The sequence below is a fragment of the Euprymna scolopes genome, chromosome 32 (genome assembly GCF_053919585.1).
Source record: "Euprymna scolopes isolate OS-2025 chromosome 32, ASM5391958v1, whole genome shotgun sequence".
NCBI classification, from domain to species: domain Eukaryota; kingdom Metazoa; phylum Mollusca; class Cephalopoda; order Sepiida; family Sepiolidae; genus Euprymna; species Euprymna scolopes.
The window spans coordinates 62984998-63012023 of NC_136513.1; the positions used below are offsets into that span (position 1 = coordinate 62984998).

Genomic DNA, 27026 nt, shown 5'->3' on the forward strand with positions numbered 1-27026 from the left:
ACGCTCTGATCCCCAGCTGGCATCAATTGTGATGGATGGCTCTCGTCTGGGTGAGGCCCCGTGTTTTGACAAGCTTCTGGGTTTGACCTTTACTCCTGATCTGAAATGGAACACGTACATCAAGTCTGTTGCCAAGGTCGCTGGAAAGATGGTGGGATCCTTCTACCGCTCCAGAAGATATCTCACTACTGATGCAATTCTCTATCTATATAAAAGCCAAGTACGTCCAAGGATGGAATACTGTTGCCATATCTGGGCAGGAGCTGCTAAAAACAGCCTATCCTGCCTTGACAGAGTACAAAATAAACTTTGTGGCTTAGTGGGGGGTGCCCTTTTCTCTACCCTGCAACCTCTCTCCCACAGAATGTGGTGTAAATGAAGAAAAAAGAAACAAGAACGACCGACCGTGTTTTTGTGTGGCTTACCTCGTGTTCATAATGAAGAAGAAAGAAACAAAAATGGCTGCCCTTTTTCTTTATATGCCTACAGGGTAACCACGAGGTATGCAAATGAGATGCTCCTGATTGGAGATAAAAGAGGAGTGATTTGGGGAAGGAAGGCATTCTGAAGTTAGATTGCGAGCAGAGAAGTTGTATTTGAAGAAGAGAAAAGTCGGATTCGGGGAGAGAAAAGCTGAAGTTGCAGAAGTTCGTTTTGGAGTGGAGAGAAGACGTGTCAGGTGGTAACCAGAAAGTGAAAGTTCGGACAGCAGTGTCATGCGAGCGACAAGCTATTTCGGCACATCAAGCAAATTAACATGGCTGAGTGGAGACTGAGCACTCAGATGTTGAGACCCTTTACTGGGGAGGGTGACCTGATTAAGTGGCTGGAGAAATTAAAAATGGTGGCGAAGCTGCAAAAGATAGAAGATGTGGTCACCCTGCTGCCGCTATACTTAGAGGGGGAAGCCCTCACGATTTACCAGCAGATGCGAGATGAAGACGCCTTAGTGGAGCAAAGGCTGAAATTGGCCTTCGCTGAGGGCCCATTTGAAGCACTTGGCAAGCTGTCAAGTTTGAGGTGGACCGGCGAGTCCGTTGACGTCAGGTGGTAACCAGAAAGTGAAAGTTCGGACAGTAGTGTCACGCGAGCGACACAGAAGAGACGTTGCGAGCCTGCCCTTGTTTTATCGTTATTTCCATGGCAGATGCTCGTCTGAACTCCAATCTCTGGTCCCTCCTCGCCAATCTTTCACGAAAAACACCCGTCTAGCTGAATCCACTGTGAAAAATTTCCCCCACTCTATATCTATGCCTAAATCAAAACGTGAATTCCATGAACAAAGCTTCTTCCTTAGAACTGTCTATGGAACTCTGTTCCGTCTGCCTGCTTCCCTCCGGACTACAACTTGGATGTCTTCAAGTCCAATGTTAACAAATTCCTTATGAACCGCCCCCTTAAGTAAACATTTCAGCAAATCTCCTCACTAACGTAATGTACTTGCAATAACCCTTATCCCTGAGTGGCTTCCGGGCCTTGATAAGTGGTGATCACTGTGTAAAAAAAAAAAAAAAAAACCTCAGCAATGGCAGAAGGGGCGATTGGAAGTTGAGCATGTGTGGCAACGATTAGCGATGGATATTACCCATTACAGTGGTAAGCCCTTTCTAACTCTTATCGATTGTGGACCCACTCGTTTTGCGGTGTGGCGGCAAATGACCAGGCAGGACTCAGCGAATGTTGTCCGCCAACTGTCATCTATCTTTTCTGAGCGAGGTGCACCGGAAGAGATATTGACGGACAACGATGCTGCTTTGTGTAGCCACCAAGTTCGGCAGTTGTTGAATGAGTGGGGTGTCCGACTACGACTGCGATGTGCTCATGTGCCATTAGGGAATGGAACCCCGCCGGTACGTCACGTCACCCAGTAAGCCCTTCTTCAGTGCGTTGGTGGAATCGTCCTTGCTGCAATGTCCACAATGCCGGATCTTCTGTGATCGTCTAGAGATTTTGTCTTCGGAGATACCGGGTGCTCGTTGACGGGAGCAGTTTCACAAGTAAAAAAAAATAATAATAAAAACATCAGCACATCAGCAAATTGAAGAATTTTGAATAAACAAAGACTCCGGAGATTGGGTTATATGGAATGTACTAAAAGAAAACCATAAAAGAAATATATACAAACACATGTACAGTTTGGAGTATGAATTTGTAAGCAAGCATTTAAACTTCTAAGTGGGGCTTCCCCTTGCTGGAATTCACAGGTCTATTAATTTTTAGTTATCGGGCAATAGGCGAGGGGGGGGGAGAGAGGAGAGGTGAGGTGGCTTGACTCTCGGACTCGCTCTGTTTTTCTCCGAGTTCCCCGACTCTCTCTTCTAATTCTGTTCTGTTCTGTTTTGCTCTGACTCTCTTGGTTTTTATATAGTAGAGCACTGGGCGGGGCGACAATTCCCCATTCCTTCCCGACCAATCAGAACGCTCGATAACCAAATCGTCTGATCCTCTCTCATTGGATAATTTGACTGATGACAGAAATTGGCCACCTCCCACAATCCAAGAATAATTCTAACTCCTCCCCTATCAATCAAAAACGCCCGATGGAAAATAACCAGTTTTCTCTCATTGGATAATTTCCAAACTGCGTAATACGTGATAACCGCATAAGTAAGAAAACTGCGTCCAAAAAAAATATGCTTTGTGAATTCTGCCCTTAGATGTGACACTTGTCATTATCAAAGGAAATGAACAATTTATTATTCTGTTAACATCTCGACAAAATATGTTATTGAAAATTGTCGGGTGGCAAAAATCTCTTGATGTATATTTCAAAACTGCGATTCGGTTTGAGAATGAAAACATTAGGAATGTTATTTTGGGTTCAAATGGTTTTATCAGAGTCATACCAAATCAGTTAATATTTGATTCAACAAACATTCTCTGAAGCCGACAAATGCGCGTGTGAAATTTTAATTCCAAAGAAATTATTTATCTTTGTTTTGATCTTGTCACAAATATATTCTGTGACGCCAACAAATGTAGTTTTTAGTTCAAAGCAAAAACATAATCTATCTGTTGTTGTTCCAGCTGACACATAATTGTGTCCTTGAAACGGTCGGCGCACTCTTTGAACCTGACCAATGCGTCTATGCGACTTCAAATCAGAGAAAAAATATCAACAATCGAATTATGCTTTGAAGAAAGAAAGGAAAAAAATACTTTGGTAGGATTGAAATTCAGCAAGATCTTTCTTTTTCGATGTTGGCCCGGGACAAAAAATATTAACATATATCTTTTAGTTAACCGGTGTTGCCCGGAATAAGATCTTAACATCTATCTTTCAATTACCCGATATTGCCCGGGATAAGATATTAACGTTAAATAAATGCGTCACATCGACCCTAATGGTCTGACGCTGCCTCTCTTTGGTGTTACATTCGCCCCCACATGGGGTGGTGATTCTCAAGATGAGGACGACGCCCCATGTCCTCAACAACCAAAGAGATTCTCCTAGCTAATAATACTGCTGTTGCCTACCCTGAAAGCAAAAATCACATGCAAATATCATGCACAAAAAAAATTCTTAAATTCTTATAAATGGCTACTGCCTTAGTTCAATGTGTCCATTAACAAAGTTCGTTGCGGTAAATTCATTACAAAGAGCTCATTAACAGAATGTCCTAAAAAATCAGTTTTCAATGTCATTAATAGTCCAATTTCTTAGAATTGTGTTCTCAATGTTCATTTATCCTGAAAAAGAATAGTCATAAAAAAAATGTTTTTTTTTTGTTCTCTTGGTATATTACACATGCAACAAAGTCTTACATTTTGAACCACTAAATGGTGTCAAAAAATTCAGCAGGTTCTTCTTCTTGACGTAAGGGTGGATTGGTTAGTCCTACATTTTGAACCACTAAATGGTGTCAAAAAAATTCAGCAGGTTCTTTCTTGACGTAAGGCTGGAATAGGTCGAAGTTCTTCGCAGTTCGCTTCTGGATTGGCCGGACAGGTGCTGACCCTCTGTGATCCTTGACAAGGGTCATTCCCACTGGGGTCAGGGGTCTCCAAGAGGCATCTTGAACAAACACACCCATTCACCCATTTCTTCACACAATACACTGTTACACCATCATCCTTACACTCTTCAGACCTTCCACCGTTACTCCCATCTATGAACCTACACTTGATACCGTCGGTGTCCTTTTCTGAGTTATCTAAGCTCTATCCTATAGAGTATTACTCTCGTCCCCTTTCTCTTTTGGTTCGTGGGTCGTGGTGTTCAAGTCATGCACTGCGGACCGTTAGACAACAGGCTTCAATTACTTGAGGATGTTTGCGGCGTTCAACCCTAGAATGTGCATGCCCATCCGTGCCATTTTGGGGGAGCCACACCCTGTGTCCCCTTAGATTGTATAGTCAGCCTTTGTGACTGATATACCCACGGCTTCCCTGCCGAATTTTTAACACTTCCTCCTGCAGGTGTGCAAAACGCCCAATGAGGGTGCTTAAGTGTCACTCTATTTTCCGTCACTGCCCTTCTCGTTGTATTAAGAATGGAGAGACCACTCCATTTACCTGGGCTAATGTCTTCTGCCCGTTTTCCACGGCTCTCAATCTTTGTCGGATACTTTCGACATTTTCCTCAGCGACTACACCAAACAGAGCTCCCCGGGCGTTACCTATGATAGGTATTACTGCCTATCTATGTCAACCTCCAAGTCTACTTATTCTCCAGTCAACCATTCTTGACTGAGACCTCTCGGCTTTTCTGCCGAATTTTATTAAATTCTCCCGTCAACAATTATGACGGCTACAGAAGGTTGTCTCCGCCCGTGCACATCGCCACAGACATGTGTTTCGTCGTCTACGACTCATCAGAGTGGCTGTATCTAGCGAGATTCGAAATCGGGACCCAACGGTAATGAGCCTAAACCCTTACCCCTGGACCATCTCGCCATCTGTCTGGATATATCGCGATTTACTTAGGTGTTGTTTTGTTTTGGTTTTAGCGATATGTTTTGAACGAATTCAATCATTTACGAAAGTGCATTTTTACCTAAATGCGAGTTGGGAATAATTTTCCCTTTTAACCAATTTGGTACCCCCACATGGGGAGCGGTATATATATTATTTTTTAAAATGTAATTATCCACTTCAGCCCACGCCCATTACACCTCATTTCGCGCCCTGCGAGTTAAAGAGAAGATATTCCTAGTTCAAACTACCCTACCCTTATCGTGGCATAGGGCGCTTCCTCTCCAATCCATCCCTTCGTGTTCACAGAATTGGCGGGTCGAAACTTCTCGTCGCCCCCCAACTCCCCTCCCGACACTGGCTTCGTGATGCACTGCCAAGAGTGCCCTCAGTACTAGTGTGCTCAAGCATCAAAGGATCCGGTGCCGAACCGTCCCACCCATCGACAGCGATACGGCTGGGCAGAGCCCTTGCCCACCTGTACCCACTTTTCATTCTGACAAGCATAGACGGTCGCACCCCGAACAACCCCGACGCCGATCACCGTTCCTTTAGATGTCCCCCCACAGTTGCGTCCCCAGCTAGTGGGCACCCTCTTATCAGAGGTCCCCCCTGTATCCAGCCACTGCTGCGGACATAGGGGCCGGTAACAACAGGCCCACTTGGGACCCGCCCGTTCTCAGCACTTTCTTTCTGGGAACCGCCCAGGGCAGCGCCCCCCACCTGGTGGGACACCCTTTCGTTACGTGTCCATCAGGGTGGTAGGTGAAGCATATTAGTTCACCCCTTCCGGGAGTTGGTTGAGAGCGGCCATGTTGGGGCCCCTTAGCTCCCTTGTTTGGCCTCGTACCTTTCTCCTGGGGTTGCACTGAAAGATTCTCTGCATTGCTCCCCAGCTCCGCGTCCCCCACTGCTCTGCACCATCTGCTCCCATGGCCAAACTGCCCGCATTTACTACAGCTCGGTCCCAACGAGCGAGGTGGTCTCCCATATCTCGTGGGGCACTTTACAGCTCGGTGCCCCTCAACCTGCCAGGTCCAACAGACCAAGCCACATCTGCCAGGAGTGGCTTTGTAGAACCCATGCGCAAGGCTCCAATCCCTTCGGTTGGAGGTCAGCCTCCGCCTCCCAATCCTCCACGTCCTTCCCCCATGGTTGGACGTCTGGGACTTCCTTCTTCCGACCTTCTTCGGGGTCGAGTGTGGGCTGGGGTGGGGTTTGTCGGGTCAGCTTGGGTGAGAGCCCCCTCCTCTGAGGTGGGCCCTGCGTGTTCGTCTCTCCCGATAGGGCGGCGCGGACCCCTGTCCACACTCGCTCGCTTGATAGGGCCACGTCTGCCCTCTCATTCCCTTCGGTGCTGGCCTCTCCTAGCACCTCGGCCGGCATAGCCTGGATGAGTCTGAGCAACTCCCTCATTGGTAGTCCCGACACCCTCTCAGTCACAGTCGCCACCATCTCTACTCCCCCCAAAGCCTCACTCTTATTCTCAACCAACTCAGTCATTCTCTCTTTTTTTTTCAAAATTAAGGCCTCCAGGCACCCCAAACCACAACGAGAAAAACCCCAAGTCAAAAATCACAAAAATAAGAGGGTCTTACCTATATCCCGCTTCGCTTCAGATCCAGAGGGTCGAATTCCCGTTGGTCGAGGTCTTGTAGTTATACGCTCAATCACGGAGCAAAAAAAAAGTTTGTAATGTTCAAAATACACTATACCAGGTTGATGTGCCATAGTTCTTGATGTTGGCTGTTTTTTTTTTTCATTCGACAATGTTGTGTCGTAGTTGGTTGATGTGCCGTAGTTCTTTGATGTTGGCTGGTTCCTTCTTTTGATTCAACAATGTTGTGTCGTAGTTGGTTGATGTGCCGTAGTTCTTTGATGATGGCTGGTTCCTTCTTTTCCTTTAACGATGTTGTGCCGTGGATTTTTTTTTTTTTTTTCTCTTGATGTGCCGTAGCGACCTTTCAGGGTCGAATCCTGGTCGCGGCGCCAATTATGAAACCCCGCCGGTACGTCACGTCACCCAGTAAGCCCTTCTTCAGTGCGTTGGTGGAATCGTCCTTGCTGCAATGTCCACAAAGCCGGATCTTCTGTGATCGTCTAGAGATTTCGTCTTCGGAGATACCGGGTGCTCGTTGACGGGAGCAGTTTCACAAGTAAAAAAAATAATAATAAAAACATCAGCACATCAGCAAATTGAAGAATTTTGAATAAACAAAGACTCCGGAGATTGGGTTATATGGAATGTACTAAAAGAAAACCATAAAAGAAATATATACAAACACATGTACAGTTTGGAGTATGAATTTGTAAGCAAGCATTTAAACTTCTAAGTGGGGCTTCCCCTTGCTGGAATTCACAGGTCTATTAATTTAACCCTTTTTAGTTATCGGGCAATAGGCGAGGGGGGGGGGAGAGGAGAGGTGAGGTGGCTTGACTCTCGGACTCGCTCTGTTTTTCTCCGAGTTCCCCGACTCTCTCTTCTAATTCTGTTCTGTTCTGTTTTGCTCTGACTCTCTTGGTTTTTATATAGTAGAGCACTGGGCGGGGCGACAATTCCCCATTCCTTCCCGACCAATCAGAATGCTCGATAACCAAATCGTCTGATCCTCTCTCATTGGATAATTTGACTGATGACAGAAATTGGCCACCTCCCACAATCCAAGAATAATTCTAACTCCTCCCCGATCAATCAAAAACGCCCGATGGAAAATAACCAGTTTTCTCTCATTGGATAATTTCCAAACTGCGTAATATGTGATAACCGCATAAGTAAGAAAACTGCGTCCAAAAAAAATATGCTTTGTGAATTCTGCCCTTAGATGTGACACTTGTCATTATCAAAGGAAATGAACAATTTATTATTCTGTTAACATCTCGACAAAATATGTTATTGAAAATTGTCGGGTGGCAAAAATCTCTTGATGTATATTTCAAAACTGCGATTCGGTTTGAGAATGAAAACATTAGGAATGTTATTTTGGGTTCAAATGGTTTTATCAGAGTCATACCAAATCAGTTAATATTTGATTCAACAAACATTCTCTGAAGCCGACAAATGCGTGTGTAAAATTTTAATTCCAAAGAAATTATTTATCTTTGTTTTGATCTTGTCACAGATATATTGTGACACCAACAAATGTAGTTTTTAGTTCAAAGCAAAAACATAATCTATCTGTTGTTGTTCCAGCTGACACATAATTGTGTCCTTGAAACGGTCGGCGCACTCTTTGAACCTGACCAATGCGTCTATGCGACTTCAAATCAGAGAAAAAATATCAACAATCGAATTATGCTTTGAAGAAAGAAAGGAAAAAAATACTTTGGCAGAATTTAAATTTAGCAAGATCTTTCTTTTTCGATGTCAGCCCGGGGCAAAAAATATTAACATATATCTTTTAGTTAACCGGTGTTGCCCGGAATAAGATCTTAACATCTATCTTTCAATTACCCGATATTGCCCGGGATAAAATATTAACGTTAAATAAATGCGTCACATCGACCCTAATGGTCTGATGCTGCCTCTCTTTGGTGTTACATTGCTGAGAGGAGCCATCGCAGCATCAAGAGAATTGCTGCCAGAAAGCAATGCACCATTACGGAGGCCACGTATTGGTATAACATCACACCAAAGGATGGGAAGACACTAACAACACCACCGGCGAATGCCATACACAAATACCGTGTTAGGATAAAGGGCATTGGCACTGTCCAGCCAATCGACGAGGAGAGTCATAACAAATACAAGGTAGGGGATCCAGTTTGGGTTAGACCCCCTGGAAACCGGTGCAGCACCAAGTTCAAGTGAGGACGAATATCTGGAGTGGTTAGCCAGTAGTCGGTCCTTGTTGATGGAACCCCACGCCATGTGCGCCATCTTCGCCCAGCTAGTGAAGTACATCCCACCACTACAGAGAGCGATGAATCATCAGATGATGAGCTGCTGATGAGTGAGGTCACCGAGCAAGAGAGTGGTAGTTGTAGTTTGTCTGATCAGGCAGGATCAGAACCATAACCAGAACCACACCCAGAACCTGAATCCGAGATTGTAAATACCACCCTTTGCAGAAGCCAACGAACTAAGAGGCCACCCCTGGAGTGCACTCTATGTGATCATCAGATCAGGGGGGAGTGTTGTACTTACCAACAAAACAAACGCCCACGTGTTTGTGCCTTGTATAGGCATGCGCGACAACAAAACTTGGGTTTTTATAAGCGGAAGTCTCGAGGTTGTCAGGAATCTACAGGCGCATGCGCAAGAGGAGGGATTGAGAGAGTGGTATAAAAGGCAGGTCGAGTGAGAAGGTTGTTGTTGTTGTTGTCATTGGACGTTACAGTGACGCGTGCGTTAGCAAATGATTAACAGGCTGTTTTTTTTTTGTGTGTCATATCGTGCACCTCGGTGAAAGTGAAGGTCATAAGTTGTTTAATTTTAATCAGAAATAATCTTTAGTTTTCTGATGTTAATGAGAAATTAAATTTAGGTTTTTGATGTTAATCAAAAATTTTATTTGGTTCTTTTATGTCAATCAGAAATTTTATTTAGTTCTTTGGTGTCAATGAGAAATTTTATTTATTTCATGTTAATCAGAAATTATATTTAGTTGTTTGATGTTAATCAGAAATTTTACTTAGTTCTTTGATGTTACTCAGAAATATCTTTTATTTGTTTATGTTAATCAGAAATTGTTTTAGTTTTTTATGCTTATCAGAAATTTTATTTAGTTTGCTGTTAATCAGAAATTTTATTTAGTTTGCTGTTAATCAGAAATTTTATTTAGTTTGCTGTTAATCAGAAATTTTATTTAGTTGTTTCATGTTCATCAAAAATGTTATTTAGTTTGATGTTAGTCAGAAATTTATTTAGTTGTTTGATGTTAATGAGAAATTTTATTTAGTTGTTTGATGTTAATGAAAAATTTTATTTAGTTATTTGATGTTAATGAAAAATTTTATTTAGTTGTTTTATGTTAATGAAAAATTTTATTTAGTTGTTTTATGTTAATGAAAAATTTTATTTAGTTGTTTGATGTTAATGAGAAATTTCATTTAGTTGTTTGATGTTAATGAGAAATTTTATTTAGTTGTTTGATGTTAGAAAATTTTTTAGTTGTTTCATATTAATCAGAAGTTTTATTTAGTTCTTTGATGTTATTCAGAAATGCATTTAGTTTGTGTATTATGATCACAAATTTTATTTAGTTGATTGATTTTAATCAGAAATTATCTTTAATCCTTTGATTTTAATCTGATATTTTATTTAGTTCATTGTTATTAAACATTTTATTTAGTTGTTTGATGTTAATCAGAAATAATCTTTAGTTCTCTGATGTTAATGAGAAATTTTATTTAGTTCCTTGATGTCAATCAGAACTTTTATTTAATTCGTTAGTATAAATCAGAAATTTTATTTAGTTCATGTATGTTAATCAGAAATTATCTTTTGTTCTTTTTCGTTAATCAGAAATTTTACTTACTTCTTTGATGTTACTCAGAAATATTATTTAGTTTGTTGATGTTAATCAGAAATTTTATTTAGTTGTTTGATTTTAATCAGAAATTTTAGTAATGTGTATCAAAAATTTTATTTATGTGAATCAGAAATTTTATTTATGTGAATCAGAAATTTTATTTAGTTCACTGATGTTAATCAGAAATTTTTTTTAGTTCATTGATGTTAATTAGAAATATTATTTAGTTCATTGTATATCAGAAATTTTATTTAGTTGTTCGATGTTAATTAGAAATTTTATTTAGTTGTTTGATGTAATCAGAAATAATCTTTAATTCTTTGATGTTAATCAGACATTTTATTCATTTGATTTGTTAATCAAAAAATTAAGTTTATTGTTAATCAAAAAATTTATTTATTTTATTCATTTGATTTGTTAATCAAAAAATTTAGTTTATTGTTAATCAAAAAATTTATTTGGTTGTTTGATGTTAATCAGAAATGTTATTTGGTTGTTTGATGTTAATCAGAAATGTTATTTGGTTGTTTGATGTTAATCAGAAATGTTATTTATTTTTTGATGTAAATCAAAAATTTTATTTAGTTCATTGTTAATCAAAAAATTATTGCTAATCAAAAATTTTATTTAGTTCATTGTTAATCAAAAAATTTATTGTTAATCAGAAATTTTTTTTAGTTATTTTATATGAATCTGAAATTTTATTTAGTTGTTTGATGTTAATCAGAAAGGTTATTTAGTTGTTTGACGTCAATTAAAAATTTTATTTAGTTCTTTGATGTTAATCAAAAATTTTATTTATTGTCTGATGTTAATCAGAAAGTTTATTTAGTTCATTGTTAATCAGTAATGTTATTTAGTTGTTTGATGTTAATCAGTAATGTTATTTAGTTGTTTGATGTTAATCAGTAATGTTATTTAGTTGTTTGATGTTAATCAGTAATGTAACTTAGTTGTTTGATGTTAATCAGTAATGTTATTTAGTTGTTTGATGTTAATCAGTAATGTTATTTAGTTGCTTGATGTTAATCAGAAATTTTATTTAGTTCATTGTTAATCAAAAAATTTATTGTTAATCAGCAATTTTATTTAGTTATTTGATATGAATCTGACATTTTATTTAGTTGTTTGATGTTAATCAGAAATGTTATTTAGTTGTTTGACGTCAATTAAAAATTTTATTTAGTTCTTTGATGTCAATCAAAAATTTTATTTATTGTCTGATGTTCATTAGAAAGTTTATTTAGTTCATTGTTAATCAGTAATGTTATTTAGTTGTTTGATGTTAATCAGTAATGTTATTTAGTTGTTTGATGTTAATCAGTAATGTTATTTAGTTGTTTGATGTTAATCAGTAATGTTATTTAGTTGTTTGATGTTAATCAGTAATGTTATTTAGTTGTTTGATGTTAATCAGTAATGTTATTTAGTTGTTTGATGTTAATCAGTAATGTTATTTAGTTGTTTGATGTTAATCAGTAATGTTATTTAGTTGTTTGATGTTAATCAGTAATGTTATTTAGTTGTTTGATGTTAATCAGTAATGTTATTTAGTTGTTTGATGTTAATCAGTAATGTTATTTAGTTGTTTGATGTTAATCAGTAATGTTATTTAGTTGTTTGATGTTAATCAGTAATGTTATTTAGTTGTTTGATGTTAATCAGTAATGTTATTTAGTTGTTTGATGTTAATCAGTCATGTTATTTAGTTGTTTGATGTTAATCAGTAATGTTATTTAGTTGTTTGATGTTAATCAGTAATGTTATTTAGTTGTTTGATGTTAATCAGTCATGTTATTTAGTTGTTTGATGTTAATCAGTCATGTTATTTAGTTGTTTGATGTTAATCAGTAATGTTATTTAGTTGTTTGATGTTAATCAGTAATGTTATTTAGTTGTTTGATGTTAATCAGTAATGTTATTTAGTTGTTTGATGTTAATCAGTAATGTTATTTAGTTGTTTGATGTTAATCAGTAATGTTATTTAGTTGTTTGATGTTAATCAGTAATGTTATTTAGTTGTTTGATGTTAATCAGTAATGTTATTTAGTTGTTTGATGTTAATCAGTAATGTTATTTAGTTGCTTGATGTTAATCAGTAATGTTATTTAGTTGCTTGATGTTAATCAGTAATGTTATTTAGTTGCTTGATGTTAATCAGTAATGTTATTTAGTTGCTTGATGTTAATCAGTAATGTTATTTAGTTGTTTGATGTTAATCAGTAATGTTATTTAGTTGTTTGATGTTAATCAGTAATGTTATTTAGTTGTTTGATGTTAATCAGTAATGTTATTTAGTTGTTTGATGTTAATCAGTAATGTTATTTAGTTGTTTGATGTTAATCAGTAATGTTATTTAGTTGTTTGATGTTAATCAGTAATGTTATTTAGTTGTTTGATGTTAATCAGTAATGTTATTTAGTTGCTTGATGTTAATCAGTAATGTTATTTAGTTGTTTGATGTTAATCAGTAATGTTATTTAGTTGTTTGATGTTAATCAGTAATGTTATTTAGTTGTTTGATGTTAATCAGTAATGTTATTTAGTTGTTTGATGCTAATCAGTAATGTTATTTAGTTGTTTGATGTTAATCAGTAATGTTATTTAGTTGTTTGATGTTAATCAGTAATGTTATTTAGTTGTTTGATGTTAATCAGTAATGTTATTTAGTTGTTTGATGTTAATCAGTAATGTTATTTAGTTGTTTGATGTTAATCAGTAATGTTATTTAGTTGCTTGATGTTAATCAGTAATGTTATTTAGTTGTTTGATGTTAATCAGTAATGTTATTTAGTTGCTTGATGTTAATCAGTAATGTTATTTAGTTGCTTGATGTTAATCAGTAATGTTATTTAGTTGCTTGATGTTAATCAGTAATGTTATTTAGTTGCTTGATGTTAATCAGTAATGTTATTTAGTTGCTTGATGTTAATCAGTAATGTTATTTAGTTCATTGTTAATCAAAAAATTTATTGTTAATCAGCAATTTTATTTAGTTATTTGATATGAATCTGACATTTTATTTAGTTGTTTGATGTTAATCAGAAATTTATTTAGTTGTTTGACGTCAATCAAAAAATTTATTTAGTTCTTTGATGTCAATCAAAAATTTTATTTATTGTCTGATGTTAATCAGAAAGTTTATTTAGTTCATTGTTAATCAGTAATGTTATTTAGTTGTTTGATGTTAATCAGTAATGTTATTTAGTTGCTTGATGTTAATCAGAAATTTTGCTTACTTCATTGATGTTAATCAGAAATTTTATTTAATTGTTTTACGTTAATCAGAAATTTTATTTAGTTCTTTTATATTTATCAGAATTTTTTTTTAGTTTTTTCATGTTAATTTGAAATTTTATTTAGTTGGTTTATGTTAATCAGAAATATTATTTCGTTCGGTGATGTTAATGAGAAATTTTATTTAATTCGTTGATGTTAATTAGGAATTTTATTTAATTTTTTATGTTAATCAGAAAGAACTTGGGCTTTTTCTCAGGATATTATCATTTTATTTTTCTGATGAAATTCATTTTAACTTGTGACTATAAACATCTTACTTATGATACCAGATATATGTTGTAAACTTCTAATGCCGGTAGTTATATCGTCATCACAAGGTATTGTATCTCATATAATTATGGTCGCAGTAACAAATTTAGCATATGGTAGCAAGAAAGACAGACAGAGTAATAAGTTAAATATTTATTGATAAGAAACGAAATGGTTGAAAATGTCATTTATTGATAAGAATTTTCCAAGAAGAAAATAAAAAACCTTTGTTATAAGGTTTGTTAGAAGTGAAGATAATTTGAAATCCCTCTTGTTCATAGGATGTTCCAAGAAGAGGAAAATAACAAAGTTCTTGTTATTAAGGTTTGTTGTTTCTATTGGTGGACGAACAGTTTCTGCTAATTTGAGAAGGAAAGGGCAAAGACGTTAGAGTTAGCCACATCTGCTGCTGTTTGAGCAAGAATGAGTGATTCATATGAATCCTTGCATCTGCCTCTGCTACCACAGCTGCTCAGCTGATGCAGTGAGCGTTTTGTATATTGTGTGCATGAACATAGTTGTAGACACGTTTTTTAAGTGTGAACAATAGGAAACTTTTGCTGTCAGATGTGTCGTAATAATATGGTTAGCCTTGCTGTAGGGAAATGTTCATTTCCCTGATTTTGCGTTTGTTTTATTTCTATTTGAACCTGGTGTACCTGTAAATGAATTCAGACTAAGTTTGTCACTTGTGACCTTTTTATAAATATTTTTTATCACATATATCCGTATCCCATTTGTCGAAATCTCCTTGCCTTCTCTCTCTTAGTGTAGCAATATGTTTTGCCCGATAATTCTATGCTATAATGAACTGTGTATCATAGTGGAAGGATGGGTACAAAAAGCATAGGTTCTGACAACTTAATGTATCATTCTTAATAGTTGATTGAATATCGTAATAAAACACATGTCAATGCCACTGTCACCTATGTATCAGCATTGTCATATCAGTGCTGCTCCTGGTATTTAAGTGTTTCTGCTCCTGCTGCTGATGCAATCAGTGTTTTGTTTACATATTGTTATAGGCTTGATGGAGATCTTATATTTCACAATATAACACACAAAACTGAATTAGATTTTTCAGGAAATTCTAGTTTGATCCCATCGCACTGTTCTGTTAAAATGTTCCAAAATGGCCAAAAAATGGCAATTTTTGTCAAATCCATAAAATATTCTGCTTGTTTCTTTCTATATGTTACATTTTGAAAAAAAAGGCTAAATACAATTTTTCAAAGTCCGTACATTACATTTTGTAAAAAAAAAAAAGGCTAAATACAAGTTTTAAAAGGCCAAATTTGCAAAATTCGACCTTTTTAAAAAGGCCAATCATGCAAACTCGAACAAGAATATAAGTGACATCCCTTTTATGTAGTCTCATTTTCAAATATCATTAGAATAATATAAGATCATTGTTGTAATAGTGTGAGAAAGGAAATTGTAGTAATTTCAACGTGAAGCAGTTCTTCACCGAAGAAAGAAGTCAGCAAAATGTTGCAAGGGAAATTTCGAAAGAAACAGAGGGGGAAAAAAATATTGTCTAACAAGAGATGTTGGACTAACGGAGTAAATTAAAGATTGTCTCTTACAATGTGACTTTATTATATGCATTGAACGATATAGCACAATATTATTTTCTGAGTATTTATTAATATTACTTATTAATTTATCTCATTTAGTCACAATTTTCATAGAAATGTTAATAAACTTGTATTTGCTGCATATTAGTTTTTCTGTCCAAAACTAATTTTTTGTGCTATCCAGAAAAATATCAGTTTTATCAAAACATATATTTCTCAGTCCATGGAATTTCCTTACTATTATCTAATATTTTGCTATTATTATAATTATTATATTTAGCTAGTCTTGCTATTATCTAATATTTTGTTTATTAGTTTGCATTCAAAATCCACCAAAAGTTAAGATTAATGGTCATTTGCTAGTGAGTGCAGGTAAACTTTTGAGTATACTACAATCATGAAGTGTACTTTAATCTTGCAGTGAAAGATTGTAACTTTTTAGTGATAAAAAACTAATGAGTATATTGTTAAATAACTGTGAAAATGATTTTATTTTTAATCTTTCTAAGGCCCCACCCCCACCACTACATCTTAGGATGATTGAAAAGTAGAATCATTTTCACAATTATTTAACAATATACTCATCAATTTTTACTAAAAAGTTCTTTCTTTGCATGATTGAAGTACACTTACTGAGAACATTGCTTACTGACAGATCACCAAAGTGAAGCAATGTTTATTACTCAAATGATTGATTGTCACATAATAATAAGCGATTTGTAACTACAAACTTGACAACTTGAAAAAATTTTCTTCATAAATCATGATTTTTATTTTGTATGATTTTAATTTTTATGAAACTTCTGTTTATTTATCTTGAATTATTTTCTTTCCAGATCACATCTATGAAACTGAAAATGAGCAAACTGGCGTGGCAAACATTATTGTTAATGCCAAAGGTAAATTGTTTTTCAAGTGCCATTCGTATATTCCTGCTATGATACAAAACTGGTGGGGCTCAAATTTGAGAACTATCAGGATTGGTTAAATAAAATTTGTTCTGAGAATAATACTAAACTGATTTTTTTATCCTTGGGAAAAGTGTTTGTTACTCAATACTCCAAATCTATCTTTCCCAGAAAAACAACTTGTGAATGGCTGACTTGTCATAAAACCTAACAACCAAGAAACTGAAAGAATTCAACTTTTTTAGTTGAATTCTTTCAGTTTCTACTAAGAAAATCTAAAATCAAAGAACTGGTAATTTTTTTCTGTTCATAGTATGAAAAAGTTAAAGAAAACTAATTGAGGCAAAAGTGTAATTACGAAAGCCATGTTTGTGCAGTGATGCTTATAAATAGAATATTATTTTATTTATTGTTTGCAGAAAGGATTTTTATTGGACGTCTTTGTATTTTTTCTTGTTTATTCCTGACTAAACGATGCTCACAAAAGCCTTTTTGTTATTTTAATACATTAACTGCATAAAAGAGAAATTAATACTAGTACGGCAACTTGGCATTGTATAAAGGCATGAATAAAAAAACTATAAGACGTTTTTTTTAAACTCTACTTCTGTTCCTCTCTCTTCCTTCCTCCTCTTTTTGGCCAGTGGTTGAATATAATAGAAAGAAAAATAAACTGACTAACCAGTTGACATGATTTCGGTATTGCTTTTGAAACAATTACCAGTAAGAATAATGAATTTTTAAAAACCTTTCTTCCCTAATTTGATTTGTGCTGATCTAAAGGAAATAAATATTACAGGAATTTTTAGATACAATCCATATTTTTCACAATGCAAAAAAACTTGAACAAAAACTGAATGAAAAAATCTTTGTGCACTAATGAAATGCAAGAAAAGATTTGGAAACTGACTTCTCAATTAAAAGTGGCCAAGTGATACTTGAGGCATGTGCTTTCAATGTGCTAATGTTAAAAATCAATTATTAATTAAAATTCAATGTGCTAATGTTAAAAATCAATTATTAATTAAAATTCAATGTGCTAATGTTAAAAATCAATTATTAATTAAAATTCAATGTGCTAATGTTAAAAATCAATTATTAATTAAAATTCAATGTGCTAATGTTAAAAATCAATTATTAATTAAAATTCAATGTGCTAATGTTAAAAATCAATTATTAATTAAAATTCAATGTGCTAATGTTAAAAATCAATTATTAATTAAAATTCAATGTGCTAATGTTAAAAATCAATTATTAATTAAAATTCAATGTGCTAATGTTAAAAATCAATTATTAATTAAAATTCAATGTGCTAATGTTAAAAATCAATTATTAATTAAAATTCAATGTGCTAATGTTAAAAATCAATTATTAATTAAAATTCAATGTGCTAATGTTAAAAATCAATTATTAATTAAAATTCAATGTGCTAATGTTAAAAATCAATTATTAATTAAAATTCAATGTGCTAATGTTAAAAATCAATTATTAATTAAAATTCAATGTGCTAATGTTAAAAATCAATTATTAATTAAAATTCAATGTGCTAATGTTAAAAATCTGCACAATACCAAATGCTAGCATTGGCCATCACCCTGACATTGACCATCAAACAAAATAAATGTACCATTTTTTTATCAGTGATCTTGCTGAGAATATTATTCAGATTAACTGATCTATGCACACTATTATTCTAATGTTGCTTCTCACTCATCTCGCTGGGATGCAGTTGATCTCTGTTCAGTTATGGATTGGGTACAAAATACTTTGTTTTGGTTAATCTTGTTTACACTTGGCTTGTGCCTGTCAAAACATTTTCTGAGACTGTGAATATGAAACTTGGTCTTTCTTATCCAATTTTTCCTTGCATTCATACATTAGATCCATTGCTTTTTCTGCTTCTTGTAAAGTCGGTTCTCTCTATCATTCCAAACACTTTCTCACATTTGACGCTATTTTCTGTTTACAAATCTACTATCAGATCATGTATTGCTGTCATAATGAATCTCTGTCCTATTTGAGAGTTCTTGATAAGGTGCAAAAATGTATTTGATTGGCCCCACCCTTTCTTCTCTGCACCCTCTCTCTCATAGATATCATGTTGCTAGTTTCAGTTATTTTTATAAATGCAATAATGGTATGTATTCTTCAGAATTGTCTGATCCATTTCCTGTCCTCCTTTGTTCCAATTCATTTGACTTGTACATGAACTATTTTAATACCTCTTAGTTTCTTACTAGGAATTGTAGGTTTGTGGAACTTTCTTTCTGCTGTTTTTCTCCTACCTTGGTCTTTTAAAGACTAAGGCCACTAGGCATCTTCTGTCTTTGCAATAATCAACTTTCATTCTAGTTAGCTCCTTACATCAAATCACTTCATGCCTTGTCTCAAGCAATTTCCATAAAAGTATTTTTTTTTTATTGATTGCCAATAGGATTTTTCAGTAGTGCATAGTAGGCAATTCCTGGAGATAGGGCCATAGATTTTTCGTTTATCAATGATTATCCATTTAATTTCATGGAGGATATTAGACTTCTTGAGTGACCATATCGTGGTTGTTAGATGTTATTTTGGGGAGGGGGGTATTTGAAGGTGTTATTGTGGGCATCCTTTCATTTATCTCTTAAATCGAGTTTCCTTATTGCTCAGTATATTTTCTAATTTTACTTCACTGGTTTTACCATTTCTATTTCTTTCTTTTTTCCATGCAAGCCTACTCTAAATTTGTCTTTTTGTCAATTTCCTTTTCTCATAAGTTTGCTTGAATTTGGGCAAAATTTTCTGCTAAGATCTGTACATGATTTCATCGAACACATTGTTATCTACTATATGTTCTGATCATTAGTTGATTGTTTTCTCATCTAATCCTAGGCTTCATCCTATTTCAAGGATTGCAAAGGAAGGAAAACTGAAGAGATTATTTACAATCTATATCTTAAAAGTTTTATATAGAAATTAAATATTCACTATCGCGTGTTACTTTAGTTTATAATGTTGCTTGCTTATTTGAACAAGTGTGACATAATCCTTCTGTGCCCAACCAATTGTGTAAAAAACTGCATTAACTGCTTTTGTAAACGCACAAAGCTAAACTTGAAGTTATGAAGACTGCTTTTTTGCATGAAAATTGTACAAAAATTGACAACTCTTCCCGCATGAATGAAATAAATTAAATTTGATTTGAAGTACAATTTAATTTATAGAATAAATTGAGATGATTTTCAAATTGATAACTTTCTCTTTTATTTGCACTCCCATAAGTTGACAAGGTGAGGAGGAAGTGGGAAAAAGAAACCACTTCAGTTTGTTTTAGCTGCATTTCTTATTTTATTTGTCCTTCATTTATAAAATCTTGATTTATTTTAATAATGTAATTGACATTTTTTTCATTTCCTTTACTTTTTCCTGTTCCCACATTTTGTCCTGCTTTATCTTCTGACCTCGTTAGCCAACTCTTTACCTGTTTTTTGTTATTGAATTAGATTTGTAACCATAATGTTCAGTTAATAAAAAGAGAATTAAAAATACTAGTCATATGTGCTTTATCACCTCTAACTTTGTTTTAATAGATAGGATCGTCTGATCAATGCAATGCAAAGTGAAAAAAAAAAAAAAAAAAATTAATTTTAAAAATTTCATCTGATGCCACTGTCAGATGAGAAAATGACATCTTCAGGCTAGGATCAAAGTGTAGTTTCTCTCCTGGTAAAAGATGGTACAATAATATTTTGGGGTCTGCATGGCACCAGACATCCATAGAATGGAAATATTTTACAAACTCTCCATAATCAGATTCATCAGTTCTAACAAGGTGATATACAATACAATATGTTGAGTCTTCATGCTGAACCTGCATAAAATAGAAATATTTTAAAAACATGCCAGTAATATAGAACAGAAGAATACACCTGAGGAATTTCCACAGGTCCCACTAGTAAAAATATTGTGCTTAGTAAAACCCCTTTTTTTTCTTTAACTGTGTCCTATTGTTTTTTTTTAAATTTTTTTTTTTAGTTAGTTTCAGCTTTAAAACTTTTGTAATTAACTTGAAACAAAAGATTGTTGTCTGGTTCTTGTTTATAAAGATATCTATAATAATTAAGGCAACATAATATTCTTTTCATTATTTTCACTCTCAGGTATATATCCAGCACAGTTAATCGACTGAGAACTGCATTACTCTATATAAAAGCATATAAGATGTCAATGGATACACACTTAAAAACAATGAAAAGAATATGCTGTTGTTCTAGCCCTAATAATAATACTACTATTGCTGCGTAAAGTTTGGATGAGTTATCTCCCTTTGATTTAACCTATCCAGCATTAACGCTTGTGTTAACTAAAAAGGAAGACAAGCAGAATCAAAGAAGAATGATTTAAAAAAAAAAAGAACTCTTTAATATTTGAATATCTCTTTGATATTTCAGGTCAAAATTGCATCGTAATAGTTTCCTCAGCAAACTTGAAACTCAATGAAAATGATGTTAAAGTAGCAGAAGATGTAATAAAAACAGCAACAGTTTTGCTCACTCAGATGGAAATTCTGCCAAAAACTGCACTGGAGGCTTTGAAAATTGCCAAAAAACATGGAGGTGAATATGAAATTACATTTTTAACCGTTCTGTGATTGTTTTTATTAAAATTCTGTTACTTCAACAAAAAAAACAAAAAAAAAATTATAACTGTCATTCTATTAATCTGATTTTTCTTTTAAATCTTGCATGAATTTATCTGATCATGAATGTAGAAAACTGAGGCAGATTTTCCACAAAAACTGTCATTATTCAAGATTTGATGATCATAGGAGGGGATAACTCATGGTTTACTTGCTTGTTATTGAATTTATAATAGCAGTTGCTTTTCAGAGTAATTTGGTAAACATTTTGGTGTCACCACTCACTCAAGAATAAAAGTAAATTGAGATTATTGGTAGGATGCTGAACCATGAGGCTTGAAACCAATGGATGCAAAGAACAAAATTTGGTTAAGAGGATAACTCAACAAGTATTTGTTGATATTGGTTTTAGTCTGCAGGAAGCAGTTCCACAGCAATATGTCCCATTAATAGGAGATTTCTGGAAAGAAACTTTGTTCATTGAAACTTTTATTTTAGGTACACAAAGGAAAAAAGCAAAGAGAAACCAAGATGGAGTCTGCGATATTTAACAGAAACGGCCTTATTAGATCTTATGAGGTCACGCGAGATTCATGTCGGTAAATCTATAAATATAAAAGCGAAAATGTATGTTTGTATGTGTGTTCGCTTTTTCTGTATGTCTACAAAAGGCTTTTTTCAGAGAAGCGGTCGGTCGGTTCACAACTTTTTAAAACTTTTTGTATCACATATAAATCGTAATATCTCACAGTTAACAACGAAGCTCGCCTGTCTATTTAATTTGCTTGATTTCGGGAAGATAAATATTCCAAATTTGTCGCTCGTCGCATGTGGGTTAGTCTTTTTCCTATAACATCTTGGGAGAAATAAAAATCCGCAGTAAATGAAATACTATCCCACAGTCAAACTTGACCTCATTAAGTCATTAAAATGGGCAACTGCCAAATCCAAGTAATTAAATAAATTCAAACGTGTTTCCGTTAGCATCTCGCGCTGGAGCAATGGTTAACGTCGCACATTTTTTTTTTTTCACACTTTAATTTACAACTTTGCCTCAAGGGTTCGGGTTCGGGTTCGATCCTCATACTTACCGTTTTTTTTTTTTTTATACCTGGGGCGTATACGCTGTATATCAGCAGCTAACTGATGAAAAGGCAAATTTCATCTGCATCAAAAACGCCATCTACACAGCGTTTGCACTAGATCCGGTTGCTGCATGGAAGGAGTTTATGGCATGCAAGTTACATTCCTGGGAGACTGTTGATGTTTATCTGGCAGAACTGAAAAAGCTTGCGATCCTATTCAGAGGAATGTCAGATAAAGGCCTAGTGTGCATATTTATTGCAGGATTGCCTGCTATTGTGGAAGATCTGCTCCAAGCCTCGTTCCAAGTAGACGAGATGGACATCTTGGAAGTATAAACGCGGGTGCAGGTGATACTAAAAAAGAGCTCAGGGACTGTTGACCGTGTGGCAGCCATGCAGCCATCACGAGGTGGATCTTGAGACCTGGCCACAGTTACAAGCTGCTACAAGTGTGGTGGGCCCAACCATTTGTCTCTCGTTGCACTCACTGACTTGAAGGCTACAAGTGTAAAAACCGGGGACACCTAGCCTGTCCTTATCCGGGCAAGGGGAGTAACCTACAGTGCCAGTCTTCTCCCCAGATCATCACTGAACAATGCGCTGCCTGCAGTGAGCATGTGTATTAACGGACGTGAATGTCTCGCCCTTGTAGACCCTGGTGTGCAAGGCATGTTGTGACACCTGGTACAAAGAGAGAATTCCGGTGATAACTTTGGGTGGAGGGTCGCTGGCCTCTTGTGGGGTGAGCATCATCAGCACAAGCATTGGCGACGGGCCTGCAGTAGCCGTGCAAGCCCTGGTGGTGAACGGGGAGCTGCTTGGGTACGGCCTACTTCTACCCCGATGAGCTCGGGGCCCCCACCGAGAATTGATTCCCCTGATGGCCGTCTTACAAGATAGCAAACAGAAGGTCTGACCCATTATGGGCTACCTTGAGCTTAATGAACATGTTGACCCGTACACGGCAGGAGCGGATGTTTGTGCGCTTAAATTAAGGGAGTGGCGGGAGCAAGGATTGGACATGGAAATTCTGGACCTGTGCAGGGCCTACCTGAAGATACGCATTGAAAAAGCGCTGTGGCCATTTCAGACTGTGGAAGTTAAAGGAACTTGCTATTGTCTGACCAAGCTAGTGTTCGGTCTTAACATGGCACCAGGCATTATGACGGCAATTATGTACACGATCCGGCAACATCGACGATATTTTTGTAAATGGGAGCCTAGTCGGCAAAGAGCACTTTGAGAACTTCGGACTGACATGCAAGGAACCGGAGCATCTGCGAGACATTAAAAGTACTTGGCCTGCGTGTGAGTAGTAGCAAGGAGGGGCTCTACTGAAGGAGAGGTGGTGACATTTTGGAAGTCCCACCGAACATCACTTGTCGGAGTGTTTTTTCTGTTTGTGGAAAGCTGGTGGGTCACTTCCCTGTGTGTGGTTGGCTCAGGGTGGCAGTGACGGTCATAAAACGTTGTGCCACATCTGTATCATTGAGATGGGACGATAGTGCATGATGCCATGCTCCTGAGCATGCTGACAGTAACTGTGGCCAGGGTGACTTGTGACAACCCTGTGCGAGAGAACTGGTGCGTTAACGGGAACGAGTTCACGGTCTGGGTAGATGCTAGTTCACTAGCCCTTGGAGTTGCCCTTGCGGTTGATGATAGCATTATTCAAGACGCCTGTTGGCTTTGTCCAGAGAATGATTCTAGGCACATAAACCTAGCCGAACTTGATGCCACATTGAAGGGAGTTACCCTTGCGCTTCAGTGGCAAGCCAAGGTACTACATATTATCACGGATTCTGCGTGCACTTATCGGTGGATAACCGATGCATTGACTGGAAGAACATTGTTAACCACACTGGCAACGAGTAAGATTTTGATACAAAGACGGCTCATCATCCTGGTCAATACGATGAAAGAGTACAACTTGACTGTAGACGTAACGTTGATCAGGTCTGCAAGCAACAGAGCAGATACGCTGACACGAGTACCGCAACGGTAGCTGCTCGCTGATACCCGGAGAGGTTCTGAGATGCTGCAATGGCCGTGTGCAGCTGTCGCGTGTAATATGGATGCGGATTGTATCAGTGAGGTTCATCAGCAATGCGGACACCCAGGGGTTAAGCGGACATTATATTTTGCCAAGATGGTTGATCCAGAAGTAAGAAAGGCAGATGTCAAGAGAGCAGTGGAAAGTTGCGAGGCAATGTCAATCAATCGACTCGGCACCGGTACAGTGGAAAAAAAGGGCAATTGAGAGTGAGCGGCACATGGCAGAGAGTGGGCATGGATATCACACATTTCGGTGGCAATCACTTTCTCCCCCTCATCGATTGTGGACCTACGCGCTTCGCGATCTGGAGACCACTCGGGCGCCAGGACTCGTCCTACATTATTCATCAGCTGTCATCTGTGTTCTTTGAAAGCGGCGTGCCCGAAGAGCTGCTGACAGACAATGACCAGCTTTCTGCAGTCAGCAGGTCAGACAGTTCTTGAAGGAGTGGGGGGTGCAGCTGTGACTGTAATGTGCTTATGTGCTATCTGGCAACAGTATTGCTGAGAGGAGCAATCGCAGCATCAAAAGAATTGCAGCCAGGAAGCAGTGCACCATCTCAGAAGCAGTATATTGGTACAACATACATGCCGAAGGATGGCATCTCTCCAGGAATAGCACCTGCAAATGCAATCTACAAATATCAAGTCCGAGAAAAGGGAATCTACCCTAAGAAAGAAGTCGTCAATGAGGGTCGTAAGCACCAGGGGATCCTGTCTAGATGAAGCCGCCAGGAAGCTGGTGCACTGACAGATATGAACGGGGCTAAGTGACCGATGTTAAGAGTCAGCAGTCAGTCATGGTTGACGGTGTGCCCCATCATGTTAGGGACCTGAGGCCCGTGACACAGTTGCAACCACCACTGGACGATGGGAGCGACTCTGGGTCTGAGGTCAGTGGGCCATCACTCTGATTCACACCATCCTCCTCATCAAGCAGTGAATCCGATATTAGTAGCCTCTCAGGGGAGGCAGTGTTCTTCAATCCTCAGACTGCGAATGAGAGCACAAGTGAACAAGAGGCCTGCACAGTCCACCTTCGAAGAAGTACCCGACGGAAGAGAGCACCACCTCCCTGCTCTCTCTGTGATCATGAGATCAGGGGGGGTGATGTCGGGAAAATACAAACAACCCACCTGTGAAGCGCCCACGTGTCTGCCTGTTGTGCGCATTGGACAGGAAAAAGAGAAACCAAGATGGCGTCATCGATATTTAACAGAAACGGTCTCATGCAAGATTCATGTCGATGAATGTAATATAAAAGCAGGCCGCTTGGAGGAGTGAATCAGTTTCGCTGTACAGATGGTAATCAGGTGACGTTACTCAGTGCATTGCAATGAGTAAGGAAGGTTGCATTTCTACAAGAAATCAAGTGCGTAGTTACAGGGTGGGAGGAATCATTCAAGCACCCACCAAGGAAAGAACAATAAAAATACACTAACAATATCTCTTGTTTGGTAAAGAAACTGTAATAAGGATCACCTTCCACTAAATTGCAAAGTTGATTTTGTGTTCTGAAACAGTGTTGATCTCAATCTGATGATTGTACTTGGAGTAAGAGTGGGGGAACCCATGTAGCCACTCTTTCAGCTGCAATGGTCCTTACTCTACACTTTTATACTATTTAATGTAGGTGTGCTTTTTCTCCATGATAATGCAAGGTTGTCACTTGAGTGGTCAGGGAGATCATACAGCAACTTAGGTAGGAGACTTTGTGCCATTGATCTTATTTACCTGATTTTGTGCCATCTGATTACCACCTCTTCCATTTTCTGAATAATCTTTGTAGGAAATCTTACACCAAGACCTCAAACTCAAATGCCTAAAACAGAACATATTCTTCATCAAATAACAAGAAACAAATATTACAACCAATTTACCAAGATTATAATGAAGCACACTTAAAAATCTAAGAGACAAAGACCTCATTTTCCTACTTTCTGACAAAGAGAAAGAATTCTGTTATCTCATGTGCCACATATGACATGGTTGCACTGTATACACCAGTTTCTAACATTTTCTCCAAACAAGATGAGTGCCAAATTAACACAGCTTAAAACAACATTTGTAAAAGGAGAAACATCTACAATCTCAGTACAAGAAACACTTAACTTCCCAGTTTCTATCACCTCATCAAGACTCATAAGTCTTGTACCACCATTCAAGTCAGACCCATAGTATCCAACATAAAAGGATCACTTTCCTGGCTCCTTTTCCATCTATTAAAACCCCTACTTCTAATCTTCCCCAGACAGTAGCTCAGATGAAGTCATCCACAGGTTGCGTTCACTAACATTAGAACAACTTTAACACAACAAATATGCCTTCAATCTTTATGCTGTTGCCCTCTACAAAACTGTTCCCACATACACTGCAATAGGCATAATTAATGACTGCATCTCCTCCAGCAACATCTATTGCTTTGATCTCACTGCTACTGATATACATAAACTTTTACAAATAATAAGACAATACATACTATGCAAACAAATAATAAGACAATACATACTATGCAAACAAATAATAAGACTGCCTATGGGATCCAACCTCTTGAGATTGCTCATCACATCATGTTTATGGATAAATTAGAACACTGTGCACTCACATCCTGCCATTCCTATAGTTTCTTCACGAGGCAGATGACGGTCTTATTCTAGCACAAACTTAAAGGGGAGGCAAACTTAATTTTTAACATGTTTAACAACATGAATTCACACACTGAACATACATATAGTTCCAGATCCTTGGCACTCCTAGACTTCAGCCTGAACATCTCAGAACCACTAAATATAACTACAGAAAGCCTATATTTATACACTATAGATCAACCCTCCCTGTAAAGTTAAAAT

At 36.6% G+C, this 27026-nt stretch overlaps 1 protein-coding gene across 4 annotated transcripts in view; it reads left to right on the plus strand.

The window, feature by feature from the left end:
* Positions 1 to 27026, plus strand: part of LOC145256387 (ribokinase-like) — a 212233-nt gene that overhangs the window by 183067 nt on the left and 2140 nt on the right. For all 4 annotated transcript variants that reach the window (XM_080115236.1, XM_080115235.1, XM_080115234.1 and 1 more), the window contains exons 4-5: positions 16348 to 16410; positions 20850 to 21014. In XM_080115236.1, coding sequence (XP_079971362.1) covers positions 16348 to 16410; positions 20850 to 21014 — 228 coding nt within the window. The remainder of the gene's footprint in view (positions 1 to 16347; positions 16411 to 20849; positions 21015 to 27026) is intronic.